The following is an 18,680-nucleotide window of genomic DNA, read 5'->3' on the forward strand; positions in this document are numbered from 1 at the left end:
GTGCCCCGGCAATGCTGTGGACTCGTTCATGGCTGCCGGGCGCGTGGTTTTTGACCATCCCGCCCCGTGTCCGATGAGATTGGTCCATGACGGATGCTAGACTGACCTGCAACCCCGACAGGCGTCTTGACCACAGCAGCAATTGGGTAAGCTGTTGCACTACAGAGGAAATGGGTTGCAACCACGCCTCTGAGTGTGGGTTGAGGCCTCGTATAGTGGCGTCCTGGATTCAACACAAGCCACTGTTGTCGTTCCAAAGACGAATTTCTGGTCGTGTCATGACACTTCACTGAAGAGCATCGCAGCTGAATATAAACAAAAGACGGGAATTCTGGTCGACTTGACCAGGAAACAACAAGCCGTTTCCAGGTAATTGGCATAAACAGACCTGTCAGTCCGCGTTGCCCAGAATCGCCATTTCACCGCCCACGACGCCCGCTTTGAAGACAAGCTTGCTCCATACCGAGGAGGAGAGGCGTCCTGGGGCTGGAAAATGGTGACCCAGAGCTGGATGCCTGAGTCGGGACAGGCATCTAGGAGCCACACCGGGTTGCAGCCCAGAAATTGCTCGAATATTCAATTTGAAGGGATCAAATGATGGATTGCGTTGCTTGAAATGTCAACTTGGCGTGCTCGTCGATTGAGACAGGCGGAGAGGCACGGAGGGTTGGCCTTCCCCACTTCTCACTAGCGGTGGCGCAGACACCTGTGGCGCAGCAGAAAAATCGGCTCGGCGCACGAAAATCCACCCTGGTGCTCTCTCACTCGAGAAATCCGGCCAAAATCTAGCGACGGACTGTATTCGCCCTTTCTTGTCGACAACCCACCCCGTAACATCACCACCCAACGATTGTTGAAGCCGGCATCCCGTCAATACCGACAAGATGGTACGGTCCTTGATACTGTTGTATTTCTTCGGATGGCCCCGCTGACTTTCTGCCCTCCAGGTGAACATTCCCAAGACCAGGAAGACGTGAGTGACTCCCTACGACAATCTGCCCCGCCCGCTCCGCGAGAACAAAACAAAACGAACGACACAACGACCGCACACGCCCGATGCAATTGGAAATATGGGAGGCACCTGAGGCGTCACGACTTGATGGAAATGCGCTTGGAAGAGACGGGTAGGGACGAACGACGGGCGCTTTTGATGGAGTCGACACAATTCTCACGGCAGCGGGCGGCTACGGATCACGATGCAGGACACTAGGACCCATACTGATTGAGGTATACAGCTACTGCAAGGGCAAGGACTGCAAGAAGCACACCCTGCACAAGGTCACGCAGTGTGAGTACCCGGAAACTACGGAGGAGGGTCATGTCGGATGGCGACGAAGGTGCTGACTTTTCGCAGACAAGGCTGGCAAGGCCTCCCTGTTCGCCCAGGGTAAGAGACGTTACGACCGGTATGTGCCACCGACTCCGACCCCGAGACGTTCATGACCACGAAACCGATATTCCCGAACGAACGTCACCGCGCGGACCTTTTGGACACGAATGCTAACGATTTCGATTACAGCAAGCAAATCTGGTTTCGGTGGTCAAACGAAGCCTGTCTTCCACAAGAAGGCCAAGACCACGAAGAAGGTTGTGCTGCGTCTCGAGTGCTCCTCGTGCAAGACCAAGCTGCAACTGGCCCTGAAGCGATGCAAGCACTTCGAGCTGGGTGGTGACAAGAAGACCAAGGGTGCCGCCCTTGTGTTCTAAACGGGACGCGCGCTTACTCGTCAACATCGTCTTTTGGTCTCTGCGGCAATTCTCACGACTTTTCTACACGGCAAATATGGTGGTCATTACGGACGGGTCCTTCGGCGAAAGGATAAAATGCATGCAATCTTGCTTTCGATCCTCGCGACTGCTGTGAGGGACTGTGAGGGGGGAACATCAGTACATAGGGAAATGCGAATCCTTGTGGAGCTGAGCTCGGGGGAGTCTGACTGCCTGTGATGATGAGAGAGGCTGGATGCCATTCAACGCATCGCCCAGATGGCCCGCAGCCGAAAACAAATACACACCCAGTCGAGCCAACCGCGTGTTTCCCGCTTGTTTGCTTGCCACAGCGCTCCTCGAATCGAGATCGGAGGAATATATGCATGTCTGCCAAGATACTGCGGACTCTGGTCTAGGAACAGCATTTCTAGCATCTAAAGTGCTCTTATATCCCGCAGTTCTAGACTGCACCCGGTACGGGTCCAGTGTCTAAGATGTCTACGCCACGCTGCCTGACTTGGCCATAGGCCCGTCAACAGCTAGCTACTGTAGTCTAGAATCCCTCGCCCATCATGATGGTCCTGCCCCCTCCATACCAGAGCCGGCCGCTCCTAGCATCGATGCCTTTCTCCTGGCCTACGATCCACTCCCCGACAAGCGACGCCTCGGCGCTGTTCCATACTTCCTTCTCCAGCCACGCATTAACCTCATCGATAGCCCTGGTCCACCTCTCCCGCGCGGCAGGCGTCGCGTGGTCCTCCTGCGTAAGGTATCGGCCCAGCGTGATGTGCGCGCTGGGCACGACGTACCGCGAGTCGACGTCCACGCCCGCCGTCCTGGCGAGGTCGAAGACGTCCCGGCGCAGGTGGTGGTACGTGTACGGGTCGTCGGCCTCGTGGGCGCCGCCTGCGGCTGGGGCCGGTGACGTGACGGGCTCGCCCGCGGCCGGGAGGAAGGACATGGCGAAAGCGGCCAGGTCGTACGAGACCATGGGCTTGACGAGGCGGCTGCGGTGCGCGAGGGTGAAGTTGGCCAGGGCCGGGATCGTGGGGCGCATCTGCGTGACGATCTGGTCGATCTCGGCGGGCGTGCGGCTGTGGGTTATCTCGAGGGTTGTGAGGTGCATGCGGTGAGGTGGCATGAGCCAGATTTCTAGTGTGGTAGTCCTTGTTAGCTTTGGTAAAAGGCATGGTTGTTCGACCTCATGGTGGCATGGAGTATGCCTGAGTCTGAGTGTACGGGAGTTCATCTTATGAGACCCCGGCGCACCTGGTCACTCAAAGAGTCCATCGACGTACTGGGCGCCGCCTCCTTTAGCAGAGACTGTATTTTACTGGCGAGCTTGATGATGTGCTCAGGTGGTCTGGCCCAGAATACGAGGCAGTTCCTCGGGTCCGTGAAGCCCGGCTCCATGCTCGGGTTCTCAAGTCTCAGCAGGAAGGGGTCGATGAGGACCTCCTTGAAATCTGACGATAGGAACTTCTCCTTCTGCTGCCCATTTCTTGTCACCCGGTGTGTTGAGTACAGTGACTGTATCTCTGCCTGTATGATCGGTTAGCAATGGACGCGTACGGGGGTAATATGTGTAGGAAAACGCTGAGCTAGTCTTGGCCAGTTGGCATCGTTTGATCCCCGACTTGATGTCCGTGACCCAGCCAATGCCCGTCCATCATAGCATGATGAACACCACTCAAAGCCGTCTCCAAGGGATCGCACGTACCGCATCATCGTGGCAGGCCTCGATCAAAGCCTTGTATGGGTTCTCTCCCGGCTTGATCTTGACTCCTGAGAGGTCCTCGAGTTTGTTCTTGGCGTCGGTGGACTCAAGCGCGGGGCTCATCTTGTCTCTACCTTGATGTCGCGGCGACACCCCCAAGTCCGATATGATGTGAGACAGGATTCTTGCTCTTCGTGCAGCTGAATCGCCTTCAGGCCCGTCAGGCACACCGATAGGAGTAGATGCGTTCTGGCAAAAGAGGCTAGATCGTCAATTGATGGACGCGGTGAGGTCTCGGCCGCCGCCGAACCGGCACCGGTCCGCAGAAGCTGGCACAAGCGTGCACCCCGGTGCTCGACATCACGCTCAGTCAAGCAGTATGGGAATCTGCCGTCACTGAATATAACCCCGAAGAATTTTACGTCTTCCAAGCGGTCAAGGTAACTTTGATATGGAAACTCTTTTCTGTACGGATCTCGTATGCGATGCCAAGGGTGTCGCTTCCGTCAAAATGTTCTAGAAACTCCAAGTAACCCCAGGAAAACTGCTTGTTACTAGCATAGCCCGAGGCGAGATAAATGACATAGACAACTAATTGGATATTTACAAATAACCAGACCACACTATTCACAACGAAGATGCAGAAGATCTGCCGCTGCTACCAGCCAGAACACCCCGCCAGCACAATAGCTTGATGTGTTCAGAGCTTGGCAGACTTCTTGCCACAGCCGGGCTTGGCCGCCGGGGCCGGGCAAGACGTAGAGCCACAACCAACCGCCTATTGCTGGCCCCATCCGAAAGAACCCCAGTCCTGACCCCAGCCCCGGTTGCCCTGGTCGCCCGTGGTGGGTTGAGGGGGGGCGGCAGACGAGTACCTGGTGACAAAGCCAGTCGCGGATGGCAGGCTCGGGGCGTACCCGGTGGCACCCACGTTTCCAGAAGAAGCAGCACGAGTGGCGCTGGCCTGGGCGACGGCCTTCTCGTTGGTGTCGGCGGAGGAGCCACCGCCGTTCAGGATGGCGCTGATGGGCTGCCTGCCGGGGTAAAAGGAGGCAGGCATGGTGGGGATGGGGATCGAGGCGGAGATGTCCCAGCCGGTGGTGAGCTCGTTCGCCATGGTGGAGAAGGAGGCGTCGCCGGAGGTGGTGATGGTCTGCGTCGAGCTGTACGCGGTGGTGGCATCGGCCGTGTTGAGGCAAGCCCCCGTGCCGTACGCGTTCTGGCACGCGTACAGCACCTCGTCTCCGGAGTCGGTCCACACGCTGAAGTCCTCGACGGTGATGTCGGTGCAAGGCACGGCCTCGGGGCAGTTCATCTTGATCGGCCCGCGCTGGGTTCCGTCCTCGCAGGTGCCCGACCAGCCGGAGAAAGAAATGTTGGAGTAGTTGATGCCGTCGCCCTCTGAGACAGACATGCTTCCCCAAGCTGTGTCAAAGTCCAGCGTGTACGCGTTGGAGTGACCCATGAAGTTGTTGAAGGCCAGGTTCTTGACGTCGCCACTGCCTCCGCTAGATTTGATCATGTACATTTGGTTCGAGTGGTGAGTGTAGACGTAGTTGTACTCAATGTCGTGGATGTCTTTCAAATTCCACAATGGTCAATTAGGTATTTACAAGGAGGTTTAGAATATTGAACTTACCAATATCAGTAGCCAGCGAGCCCATAGCGCAACCACCACTCCAGTTGCAGTGAACTTGCTCGATCAGGAGGTGATCGGAGGGGTCCTTGACCGTCACACATTCGTCCTTGTTAGAGACCTCGATATCGTGGATCCAGATGTTGGAGCCCCAGACGTCGATACCGTCAAGACCACCTTGGTAACCTCCATGGATAATCATGTTGTAGACCTCGCCATTGGTGCAAGTGTCCAGGGAAAGGTGAAACTGCGGAGCGTCGACAAGGACCACATCGTGAACAGAGAAGTCCTGGACATCATAAAGTCGCAAGAGACGTGCCCCATATTTGCCGTCCTTGTGGAACTCATAGCCGTAGCCTTGGATTGCGCCCTTGGACGAAGCGCTGTAGAACTCGAAATCCGTGGAGTGCTCGATCATGAACATGTTGCCCGAGTCTGTGCCCGTTCGGTAGATGGTTCCCTCGAGGTTGATGCTCGTCCCTTTACCTCCCGACAACTTGACCCAAGTTGCCATTCCGTATTCACCCTCAGGGATAAGAACTTCACCACCTGACGCGCAGTCCTTCCATGCCGCGGCGATAGCATCACCGTTGTCTGTTGATGCATCTGCTGTTCCGCCGTAGTCCAAGATGTTGCATTGCTTTGTGGACTGCTTCGCAGAAGTGGTGGTAGTCGGCCCAACTGTGCCTGACAGCTGAGCTGCAGCCGGGAGAATGAGGCTGGCCGAAGCCAGCAGGCCAGAAATCAGCATTCGCGGAGCCATGCTGCGAATAAAAGGGAGCGAATGAATTGAAAGAATGGCAATAACGAGTGGTATTGATGGACGCCCGGTGAACTAGCGGGTAAAAGCAGTGTGCGCACAGAGGAGAAGCAAGCGTGGACAGGAAATATCAGAATAGAGGCACCCTCATCACTTTTGAACACGGCATGGCATCGATCGTGGGCCATGGCCCAACATCTCGAAAGGCGGGTTGTTTCGTTTCACGGTGGAGAAGGCGGTTAGCAAGGCCCCCAGGCACACATGTGCATTCCCAGATAGAGATGCAATTCGAGCACACCAGGGCTAGAGTCTCCATTGTCATGCAAGGAATCCCAGGAGAAGAGGCAAAATCGTAAAGACAATGCCTGCAGACCCACCGGCTACCACAAATTGCTTACGTCCTCACAGCGGCGAGCGGGAGTTGGGCGTTTGCCCCTTTTGCGGGAAGGGGTCAGCCCAAGTCGGAACCACGGCCGTCGATGGGCGGTTGCAGATAAATTTCGTGATGGGCCTAAACACTGAATCGTTGCTAGGCCCCTTGTCCCGTGCCTCCCCACAAATGGCATGTTTTCAAGTGGAGGGAATGGACCACAGCAGTTCCGGTGGGGGTCTCCCGAGATCACATACTGAATTCTCCGTTTTCTCCGTGAAACGAAATGTTTTATTGCAGGCCGGGCAACGTCACCCCTCCACGGAGCCACCAGTGTGTACACAGAGTCTCGTATCACAGATGGCGCGAGATATCAGGATACCAATGCTCAAGCAAGAGGCAAAACGAGGCAGGGCAACATGGATAGGGGGTTAGAATATTTGGATCGCCCCGAACGCCCCCCTGACCACCACTGGCCCAGAATTGATCTTCTGTTGGTCATTCCTTGAATTTGATCAATTCCTGAGCAATGTCCGAGGATTGATTAACCAAACGGATCGCCTCTCGATGCCACTGCAGAGGGTACCCTGTATTTACTGCGTTCAGGACAAAGTAATTCTCGCCTGGAAAAGGAATTAAGCGGCTCTCCACCCAGCACCTGGAGTGTATTGAAAGCCGCGATGTCCTCCGTCACCGGGCACGGGTAAGCCCTTGTCGGAGCGGACAACCAGTATCGGAGCTCCACAGTCCTTCAGCAGATCAGGAACCGCATAAAGTTCCACTTTTCAAGCTCGGGTAGATTGCTTGTCTAGATGAAGGGAGCTTGTTTGCAGCCTTCTCTGCCGGATCCCTCATCCGTCTTGGAAACAACGCAGAGAGGTTGGGAACACCGGCGTCGCAAACTGTTGAAATACAAAACAAGACCTGTCACACGCTCAAATGAATTATCATAATAGCCGATTCAAGGCGTTGGGGATACTCATCTCCCAAGGCCCAGGAACAAACTTGTTGAACCCTGCGACCGAGTGGTTGTCCTTCAGTCCAGTTCACTATAAACATACCACCTACGGACACAGTCTTGACTAGGCATGTCCCCACATGGCCTCTAGGCCTGTACGCATGCTGCCAGCCACGGCAATTTTTTTTAAAGCGAGCTCTCAGGGGTGATGCATTTGAAAATTTATATTATGATCTTCTCCCTACTCTCCTCTGCGACAGCCCGAGTGTTCTTCCGAACTGTCTACATCAACATAAATCTTTCTCAGTCCATTCTTTCCACCATAGACAAAGAGGCAAAAGTACCAGTATCTTCGATTTGCTGGTGCAAGCGCTGTATGCTTCGGTCGTGCATAGAAACTACATTCTGAATAACGTGCTCTTTGCGTGGGATGTGTCGAAGTCGGCCATTGCTTCATTCGCGATCAGATTTCTTGGTCCTGTTGTTGAGCATGTTCACAATTTGTAGCATTTTACTACAGGTTTATCTCCACAAACCAATGGTGTCGTCCACATTACCTCTCGATGCAATCATTGAGATTCTATCAAGTGCTTCCAAGCATCTGAGCGCTTCATGTGACAAGAACTGCGGCGTTGGCCACATAGCTTATGCTGGTAGAGATCGAATACTGCCAAAATGGCGAAGCAGATAGGTTTCTCTGAACCAAAATCTCCTCCCCAGTCTAGACAGCTTTCATTTCATAGTGCCGCCTTGCCTCGAGACTCGAACGGAAGCACCAACACCAGCAAGCCTGCCGCAATAAACAACGCGCCACTCGTATACACCGGCGCCGCAGTCTCCAGATTAGCAAACATGGCGATAATTGGCGCCATGATCCCAAATATACGGTTGCTGGTGGCAGTCAAGGCATTGCCCGTGCCTCTCTGCGGTGTTGGGAATAGTTCCGGGGTGAACCCATAAAGGACGGCATACATGATGTTGCTCGCAAAGTTCCAAACGCAGTTCCACGCAAGAAGCGTGTTCGAGCTCAGCGCCGTGGTGCTCCCATACAAGAAGACCCCCGTGAGGACTGTGCTCAGGCTGAGGGCGCCCTTGCGGCCGAATTTGGGCAACTCGACCAGGAGACCCCCGAGAAGAGCCCCTGGCACGCCCAAAACCGCTATGATCAGACTGTTGCGATATGTCAGATAGGTTGAGCCGTCACCGAAATCCGCGCCCCGGGTCGCCTGTATGTAGGGCAGGAAGGCGTTGTAGAGCGGATATCCCAGCCCGATGAAGGCCCAGACGGCCATGATTATGCTGGTGCTGAGCGCCATTCTCCGCGTTCCGAAGAGCGGCCTCACTCGGCTCAGGCTGACGTTTTCCAGCCGTCGTTTGACGGCGGTCGAGGCGCTGGTCTGAGGCACGTAGCCATCCGGCTCGCAAGCCTTCAGGTCCTCGAGCGTGAGGGAACACACTTCCGACCGTCCGTTCCGCCGGGCCACTTCATGTACGATCCGGACGGCTTCCTCGTCGAGCCCCTTGCCCATGAGGTACTTTGGGCTTTCAAAAATCGTGAAGCATATGAACCTGATGGCGAACATGATCAGGGTGATGCCGCCCATGGTGATGACTACTACCTGTTAACTGCCTGCTATGGGTCCTGAAGTGACACATCCCGGAACATTCTAAAACACACAGATCGGGGATCTGTAGCAGGAGAAGAGTGATACTGACCAAAATAACGCCACCCCATGTTCTTGCTTCGCGTGCACACCTCATCCTGCTGACATGTGAGATTACCAAGCAAGGGCCACGCGATCAGCGTGGCCACCACCTGCGCGATGGCCCAGTCGATGCTGAGGACGGTGAGGAGATATTGGTGGCTCCCAGGGAGGAACTCCAAGAAGATGGCGCTATCTACAGGTAGGTTGCCGCCGACGCCGAAGCTCCAGAAGGCCGCGAAGACCCCGATGGCGGCGAAGTTGGGAGAGCTCGCCGCGATCATCCCCCAGACGGCGGCGGCCCCGAGGGTGGCGTTGAAGCCGATCTTGCGCCCAAAGATGTCGCACCCGAAGCCCCAGAATATGGCCCCGGCGAGGAGGCCTATGTTCTGCGAGAGGCTGAGCAGGGGCGGCCGAGGGGCGTTGAACTCGTTCGAGACTGGCGTCAGGATGAGCGAGGTCACGATGGGCCAAAGGTTGTCAGAGGCCCAGCCGAACCCCACGACGATGAAGAGCTGCCATTGATACCACCCCATGCCGATGTCTTGGATCTTTTGGTCGCGGGCATGGTCAGTCTTGCCACGGCGGGGTTGGTTTGGAATACAGATTCTCAACTTGCAGCTCTGTTCAGGACCCTGGCCTTTGCCTCATACACCGGATCGATCTCTCCCTTGGGGATGGCAGCCGCATCGTCAATGCCAATGTCGACGTCGGCACCTGTAGTGTTCTGCAGGTATGCAGCCTCCTGCCCCTCATCTGTTTTCTTGTCATCCATGTCGGTAGTTTGGGTGTTTCCAATATCTGTCATCAGTCAGGACAGAACAAAATGTCAATCATGCTAGGGAGAGATGTGGTTGAGGGTCATCGGAAAAGTGGCCTTTGAATGATGCCTGTGGTAGCCTACTAGATGGCTCGGCCGACGAGGGGTGTTCAATGGATGTGATGGCCCTTTCCATCTGCTGATTTGCCCCCAAAACCTTAGTAGCTGTGCTGGAAACGGTTGCTGATGGGTGGGTTGCATTAGCGCAAATGCAGCCGCCTGGGAAGGTTTGCTTATTCGGTCCCCGGCTGGCTGGAAGGATTCTGGTGACCTACACACTATGAAGTACCTAGGTATTGGAGGAGGTTAGTGGCATTATTCCATCCATGCTCAATATCACGCCATTGCACTGGCCGACATATGGAGCGCCTGTGGCTCACATCCGCGCCTCTGAAAGGTCGCAAATCGAGGGATGTCTCATTCAGGTGAATCAGGTCCATCAGCTCTGCCGCATCCGGACTGGGCTGAGCGTTGCAGTCACCAAACACTACTTGCCCACTGCACAGGATGAGCGTAGTGCCGAGAAACCTCTGAGTTGCTAGACAACGCGTACCTATGAGAATGAGTGAGCACAACATGACTGCTTTCACTACTGTACTCGCCAGGTACATACCGCTGAAGGGACCCTAAACGTCTTGAGGGTATGTGAAGGGTGCACTGAATAAGTCGAACTGCACATTATCTTATAGATCAACCCACTACGAAACGTTTCACAGGATGTTGAACTGTATGAGGCTATCCCGTCGAAGATCATCCCATTGGATATCATCTAGTATGATATTGTACAGGGAAAGCTCATACTATCATAGGGTTTCAGTCTTAACTCGCCAAGGCACGCGGAAATTCAGGGAATTGTGTGAGCCATATGAAGGGTATTCTTCTCAATTGGGGCCTCATACTACGAATGTGACAGTAATTGTCCCTGTTCGGGCAGGCTCTGGAGCCCCCTAACGTCCCCGGCCCCGATCCCGGCCGCCCCCCCTTCCCGGCCGCCCTCGGCACCCACATACGCCTTCTCTTTAACGTTAATTACCCGCCATCATGATACATAATCCCTCTTTCGTTAATATTTCTAATTCTCTAAAGGCATTGCTTTTTTTTAATACCCTTCCTATCTTTATTTAAGCCTTATAAATAGCCTTAATATTAATAAAAGCTATATTTAAATTAATTTAAATTCTTTTTTTTATAATTTTTTAGCTAACTTTAATTTAAGCTTTAAATTATTAATTTTTTTAAAAAATTATTATTAATTAAGTTTTTTTCTTATTATATACTTTAAAAAGCTTTTAAAAAAATACTTATAATATAAAGCTTAAATATTTATTATAATATTAATAAGTAATTAATTAATATACCTTTTATAATTACTTAAAAATCTTAAAAATAAGTTTTAATTATTAAAAAAAAACCTTTAATATAAAATATTACTTAATAAAGCTTTTATATTATTAAATTTTAATAATTTATATTAAATTTAGCGGTTTTTAAGAATATAATAACTTTTAAATGCTTTATATTTAAATATTAGCTAAAAACTTATTATTTTTTACCTTAATTAAATATTTAACTTTATAAATATTTCTTTTTATATTTTATAATAATAATAAAGAAACCTTTTTTTATTATAATTATTAATAAATTATATTATTTAAATTAATAAAGATACTTTTTAAAGGTATTTTTTAAAGGTAAAAAGATTATTATATTAAGAGGTTAAAATATATATAATATATATATAAGTAAAAAAACTATATATATATAATTTAAATAATATTTTTATATAAAATTAATAATTATATATATATAATACTTATTAATTATAAATAAATATTATTTAAAAGGATTATTAAAAATAATATTAAAGATAAAGACTTTCCTTAGCTATTTAATAGTTATTTTTTCCTTTATTCATTCCTTTTTAATAATTATAAATTATTAGCTAAAGTAATCCTTAAGGGTAATTAAAAATTATTATTATTGCATATTTTTTTTAAAAAATAATAAGAAGTTTAAGGATTATATTTAAGGTATTAATATACTTTATAAAAAAGGTTTATACTTAAAAATTAAAGTTCTTTTAAAAAAAAAGATTATTCTTTAAATAATTAAAAGTAAGGGCATTCTTTAAGTAATTTTTTATTAATCCTTTCTTATTAGCATTTTATTAATAAGCTAATTAAATAAACTTAATAATAAATAATTAAAAAGGTTAAATTAAAAGGTAATATTCTTTTTAATTATTAATTAAAGATAAATAGCCTTTATATACTAGTTTTTTTAGCTTTAAAAAATAAGATAATGAAAGAAAAAAGCTTTTAGCTAATTTCTTTTAAAAAGAGGGTAGTTTTTATTTAAAAAGGCTAATTAAGCTTTTAAAGCCTTTATTTTAAATTATATTAATATTAGCTTTAAGCTACTTTAATTAATTATAAATAAAGTTAATAAAGCCTTTTAATAATTAAAGAAAAAGCCTTTAAGAGTTAATAATAATATAATAACTTTAAATATTATTAAGATAATTAAATAATATAGCTTAAGGAATATGCTATATTTTAAAGGCTTATTAAATTAATATTTTATTTCTTATAATAATAAAAATATTAATAAGGTTATTTTTAAAATATTGCTTTATAATAAGGAAAATAATATTTAGGAAAAGTTTGGTAATTAAAAAAAAATTCCTTATAAAGATATTAAGAAGTTAATATAGGGTGGGTATAAACGCGTTCATACGCGTACGCGGGTATGGGCCGGCCGGGATCAGGGGGCGGCCGGGATCGGGGCCGGGGACGTTATCCAGGTCCTGCATAAGTGATGTCGTCCAAAGCAAAGTAGCTGAAACAAAGAGACATACTATTCTATAACGGCCAGAAAAACCACTGTGGGAGCATTTCTAGGATTCCAATGTTTTGATGGCAGTCATCTCGAAGGTGTCAGTCTGCATTGTCTTCACCAGTGTGTCCATGACCACTCATACGTGTGATGATTAAGTTTGGTAGCTCGTAAGGATCTCACTCATTTCGTCGAAGCCATGATGGGCGATGCAAACAACTCGTCAAATCGCACTCAGCTTCTGCCGACTACCTAGGTATGGAGTGTTCCTAAGATCTCCGTGATTTTCTAATGCGTTCCTAAATTGTACTCAGCCTCTGTTTACCAAATCAATACCAGGCCATGCACGTGGCCGCTGTGGCATATTTAATTCAATCCTTAACCACTATGTCATGCTTTTCCCGATCAGCTGCAAGACTAAACTTCTTTCCCAAAAACAATTTCTTAGAATTGCCGATGACCTTAAGCAAAATGAAACCAAAGGCAGCACGTCCCATTTAGTCACCATGCACGGGAAACAACTACTCAGTCTACGTGATTTCCATAGTTGAGATGTTTCGAGAGCTTTGTCAAAGAGACACGAAGCTAGATAGCCTACCCGGAGATGTGGCCTGTGGTCACATCGATGTGCCTAATGGATGACTTGATTTAACGTTGAACCTTCAATTATATATGTCAATTGTGGAAAATGCACTACAGTATTTACCTAGTCATACTGCCCAATGAACACTCCTTATTTTCAGATACCACCTCACTGTTTCAACTCGTCTTCGCGCATGCTGCATACCTATGGAGGGGGCATTTCGTTCAAGATGTCTCTGACGCAGAACTCATCCTTGGGAGCCAAAAAAGGTCGTCCAACACGACATATTAACACATCTGTTCCCGAAGGAGTTACGGATATGCTCACAATGACTGTGTGACTGCGCAGGCCAACAAAGATCATCAGAGAACACCGAAGTGGTAGCGGCGGGATTGTAATGTCCGAACAGCACTAGACACCATCCGCCCCTCTTTTCTAACCCCTTCCAATGTTTAATCAGAGTGTCAGCATTCAGTCGCTTTTCTGTAGCTAACATGGCCTAGCGGCCCTGTGCAGGATCAGCACAGCCACCGCTGCTGATAAGAATCATTTACTCGCGTGACAAGATATTGCCCAAGTGCCTACTGGAAGCTATAGCCCTGGGTTTTGTACATCGCGGTCCCGTGGCCGCTGTCTACTAGGCACATCAGACGAGCAAGAACGACCCACGTTTGAGCCACACCCTTCCATACTCCGTACTCCGTATTCCGTACTCCGTAGGGCCTCCAGGGCTAACGTGCTTACCCCTTCAGAGACAGTCTTCCGCCTCATTTGTACAAAGAGCACCCGCCCAACTCGCCACCACACCACACCTGCACCTGGCCACTTCTGTACTCGCAACGAACCCCACGCCATCGGCAGCAGCAAAGCAACACCAAGCATTTGCCACTATTTCTACCGCGTCCTGTCGACACAATCATGGTCCAAGATGGCTATCACGGACTGGAGTGGCAAGGAAGAAACTACCCCATTCTCGATCTGGAGGAAGCAAACAAGGTCTTGCGCAGAAGCGAGCTCTCTCAGGACCCGGGTGTGGGCGGCCCTGTCCCCATCACTCGCTTCGACACCTTGAGGCTCGAAGCATCGGACCCGTGCCAGGATAACTACACCTACGAGACCGCTAACGTTTGTTGGAAGGTGCGAGGGTCGTATGCCCATACGCTAGCGCTAGCCTACAAATAGGCTCCTTCTAAGCGTTTAATAGCAGGGAAATTTCTCTCCTTAACACCCAACAATTAATTATTATTTGCTTAATTGCTTTATTAAGTTATAAGCCTAACGTTACTTAAAACATCTTAAAACGTTGGGAAATATTAATACCCTTATTTTTACAATTATTTTTATACCTAAATTATTAGGATTTTAATATTACTAGCCCCTGCCTATATACCATCGTTATACCCCATGATAACTACCATGGCTAATAATAACTTATAATAATTTAGCACTCTTGCCCTATTTAATGTTCTAATTACTCGCTCCTTTTTATTTATTTACTTACATTAATTAATATTAATCATTATAAATAAATAAAAATATATAAATATTATTTAAAATATGCTTAGAAATATATAAATATTATTTAAAAGATATTAAATATACTTAATTTTAAGCTTAATCTATCATTTTTCCTAAAGTTAAACCTAAAAGGGGAAAACTTTTTAAACTAAAGGGTAGCATAAAGTTATAGCTTTTAATTTACTAGCTTTAATAAATATATTATAAGTATTAAAAAATAATTAAATAAGAATACGGTTTTTATAAAATGGGAAAAGCTTAATAACTAAGCCTTTATTATACTCTTAAGCTTAATATATTTAAGCCTTATAATATTCATTATATTATGCAGAAAATCTTTTAATGCTTAGAAAATACTAGCTAATTAATTTAATTATAATACTAGCAACTTAACTATTTACCTCTTTTATTAATTAATAAACTTATAATATAAGGATGGCTTTAACTTATAAGGCTATTTAAATATCTTTTAAAATCTTTAAATAAAACTTTATATTAAAATCTTAACGTTAAGATAATTAATTAAGAGGTTAATAAAATTACTTTTTAAAAGCAATAAAGTTAAAAGCTTCTTTTTTTTAATAACGTTATTAAATATTATAAATAATATCGTTAATAACTTAAATAGCCAAAACCTTATAATATTTTTTAAAATCAAACCTAAAATAATAAATATTATTTCCTATATAAAGATTAAATAATTTAAAGCTTACTTTACCTTTATTTAAAAGAGGTTGGCATTAAAGGGTATAAAAAAGGCTATAAAGTTTATATTAATAGGTGCCAACTTTATATTAAGCAATAAAAAATGCACTTAATGCTATGCATAAAACTTTATATTTATTAGCTATTTATATATTAATTATGCAAAGCTTGTTAAATATAAAGTTAATTAGGAATAAAAAAAGAATAAGAAATAAGTTGCTATAAATTAAGCTATAAATAAAAAAGTTATTGAAATTTTTAATAATAATAAGGAAGATATAATAGCATTACATGCTAATATTTTAATATATATAGCAAAGCTATTAATAATTATAAGTACTTTAATATTATGGATTTTTAATTTTAATGCTTTAAAATATATAATAAAATATATAAAAAACTTTAGCTCCTTATAACTATATTTAAGTATAATTATTATTATAAGTAATAATTAATTTACTATAAAAGATATTAGCTTTATAAAAATCTTCTTATAATTATTAAATAAATTAATTATTAAAAGCATCTTTATTAACATTTTATATAATTATATATTAAGAAATACTTATTTATTTAGCTAAATTATAATTTAAAAGAAATTTTAATTAAATATATAAAGAAACGATATTTTTTTATTATTAAAAGATAATAAATTTTACAAGATATTATAAGCAAAGTTTTAATATAGAAATTTTAAAATTTAAATGGCAAAAAACAACTTTATAATATTCATAATATATAATAAATTCCATAAAGCTTTTAATTATAACAATTTATTAAGACTAACTACTTAATGCCTATATAAAGATAAAAACATTATGCTAAATAAATTAATAAATTTTCATTATAAACCATATTAACTTGCAAAGTTTATTAAAAAATGCTTATATTTATTATTAAAATAATAATCTATACAGCCATTTAAATATATTTAATTTAATTTATCAAGCAAATTCTTAATAAGATTATTAAAAGGTTCTTAATACTTTATTTTATTTATTAATAATTATATTTAATTTTATTAAGTTTACTTTATTACTTAAAAGAATAATATTTTAAATATTATTAAAGGATTTTTAAATATAATTAAAACTTAATTTAACGCAAAAGTTAAAATATTTAATTTAAATAATAAGGGTAAATATATAAATAAAATAATTATTATAATATTTTAAAAACACAGAATTATTTATAAGAAATTACCCCCTTACTACTATAAGTTAAATAATATACCTAAAAAGTTTATATATATTATTATTATTAATACTTACATAATAATTTATAATAAAGATTACTTATTCTTATAACTTAAAGCAATTTCCTATATAATATATTTATAAAATTAAAAACTATACTTAGCCTTATTATGCTAAATAACGCTATTTAAGGCACTTTATAAATAAAAGCCTAATATTAAACATTTCTAATTATACTTTTACCTTGCATACCTTTATATCTTTATTAAGGCTTGCAAGCTAAAAATAAAATTATTAAATAAAGCTAAAAAGGCATACTTTATAGGATTTAAAGCCAAAAGCAAAACTATCTTCTATTTATTTATATTACTTTAAAAAGTTATTATAATTACAACATTAAGCCATATTACTTAATTTAATTTAATAATAAAGATTGCATAAATAATCAGCTAATTAAATAAAAACATACTATTTAAAATAAAAATATTACCGGCATTTTAGCTAATAAAACCTATTAATAATGTAAAACCCATAAATAAACCTATAAATAAACCGCTTAAACTTACAAAACTTATTAATAAACTACTTAAACTTATAAAACCTATATAATTATATAGTTCTTAAGGATAATAAATTTAACCTTTATAAAAAGCAAAAGAAAATACAAACATTATTATAAAATATTTTAAAAATTTTAATAACTTAATATTAATTAATATAAACTTTATGCTAAATTTTGCTTAATTAGCATTAATTAATGCTAACTATTTTAATTAAATCTTTACTTAAGCATTGCTTATTAATATAATAAATATTAATAATATCCTTAATATATATACATAAGCTATAAAAAATAATAAAAGGGATGTTTAGCGATAAGCTATTGGAAGAAAACTTAAATTATTTTTAAATATAAGTATATGGGTTAAAGTATTTGCTATTGCAAACTAATATATTATTAATCCTTGCTAAGTATATATAAAGAAGTTTAATGCTTTTAATAAGCTTATTTATTATAAGGCTTAACTTATTACTCGCAAATATATATAAATTCATAGCATAAATTATAATAATACCTATAGCTTTATAATGCACTATAATAATTTAAAATTAATTATCATTATTACTACTATAATAAACTAATAGCTCTAGCAATTTAATATTAAAATAGCATATTTATATAACTATTTAAAATATAACATTTATATATAATTACTATAAGGATATTAAATATTATTTAATAATTAGCAAGTTATTTTAAAACTTCTTAATGCCTTATATAAACTTAAATAATTAAGCCGTAAATAATTTAATACTTTTAAAAAGGAATTAATTAAATATTTAACGGAAACAATATTTAATCCTTGCGTTTTTATTAAAAACTAAATTATCATTACTATTTATATTAATAACATTCTTATTATTAAGAGTCCCTCTTAAGTTAATAAATTTTATATTAAGCTTATATAATATTTTAAGTATAAGGATCTTAATCTTTGCAAATACCTGCTTAAATTAAAAATTATATAAATTAACAATAAGATTTGCATTTTCTAAAAGGGATATGCTTAATAAATTTTAAAATGCTTTAATATATTTAATTGCAATTAAAGACAAACTCTTATAAATTTAAATTTATTTCCATAATAAGAGGAACCTAATAATATTGCAATAAATGCAATAATATATTAATTACTTACTAAATCTATTAATTTTCTTATTATTAAAACAAAACTTAATCTTATGTTTTTATATATAATGTTCTTAATATTTAATGCAAAGCCTATAATTTATTATTTAAATATTGTAAAAAGGGTATTTTAATATATTTAGTATATATTAAATTATACCTTGTAATTTTTAAAATAAATATTATTATTTTAATTCGCTATATTTAATATATATATTAATGCTTTTTATAATATTAATTTAAATAATTTAAAAGCATTTAGCAAATATATGCAACTCTTTAATAGCGGCTTAATTGCTTAATTATTAAAACGCCAATTTATTATTGCAAAATTTACTTATAAGGCGAAATATATAGTATATTTATTAGCATTATTATATCTTTATTAAATAATTTAAGCATTAAAAAATTTAAGCATTAAGTATATTAAATGTTTGCTTATTTTATATATTAATAATTAGCTAATATTAAACCTTATT

At 41.8% G+C, this 18,680-nt stretch overlaps 3 protein-coding genes across 3 annotated transcripts; 1 reads left to right on the forward strand and 2 right to left on the reverse strand.

Moving 5' to 3' along the window:
* Positions 1-884: 884 nt before the first annotated feature.
* INS49_013097 (uncharacterized protein) lies at positions 885-1,707 on the forward strand (the record flags this gene model as incomplete). The annotated part of the gene is made up of 5 exons (XM_043173799.1): positions 885-887; positions 948-973; positions 1,236-1,288; positions 1,355-1,387; positions 1,520-1,707. The coding sequence occupies 5 exons, from the start codon at positions 885-887 to the stop codon at positions 1,705-1,707; spliced, it is 303 nt and encodes a 100-aa protein (XP_043023096.1).
* Positions 1,708-2,263: 556 nt separating this feature from the next.
* On the reverse strand, positions 2,264-5,826 carry INS49_013098 (uncharacterized protein; the record flags this gene model as incomplete). The annotated part of the gene is made up of 5 exons (XM_043173800.1): positions 2,264-2,862; positions 3,009-3,252; positions 3,431-3,561; positions 4,244-5,005; positions 5,067-5,826. 5 exons carry the CDS (start codon positions 5,824-5,826, stop codon positions 2,264-2,266), a joined length of 2,496 nt encoding a protein of 831 aa, XP_043023097.1.
* Positions 5,827-7,888: 2,062 nt separating this feature from the next.
* INS49_013099 (uncharacterized protein) lies at positions 7,889-9,629 on the reverse strand (the record flags this gene model as incomplete). The annotated part of the gene is made up of 3 exons (XM_043173801.1): positions 7,889-8,770; positions 8,830-9,405; positions 9,489-9,629. The coding sequence occupies 3 exons, from the start codon at positions 9,627-9,629 to the stop codon at positions 7,889-7,891; spliced, it is 1,599 nt and encodes a 532-aa protein (XP_043023098.1).
* Between the last annotated feature and the right edge of the window lie 9,051 nt (positions 9,630-18,680).

This window comes from Diaporthe citri, assembly GCF_014595645.1.
Source record: "Diaporthe citri strain NFHF-8-4 chromosome Unknown scaffold_6, whole genome shotgun sequence".
In the NCBI taxonomy this organism is placed as follows: domain Eukaryota; kingdom Fungi; phylum Ascomycota; class Sordariomycetes; order Diaporthales; family Diaporthaceae; genus Diaporthe; species Diaporthe citri.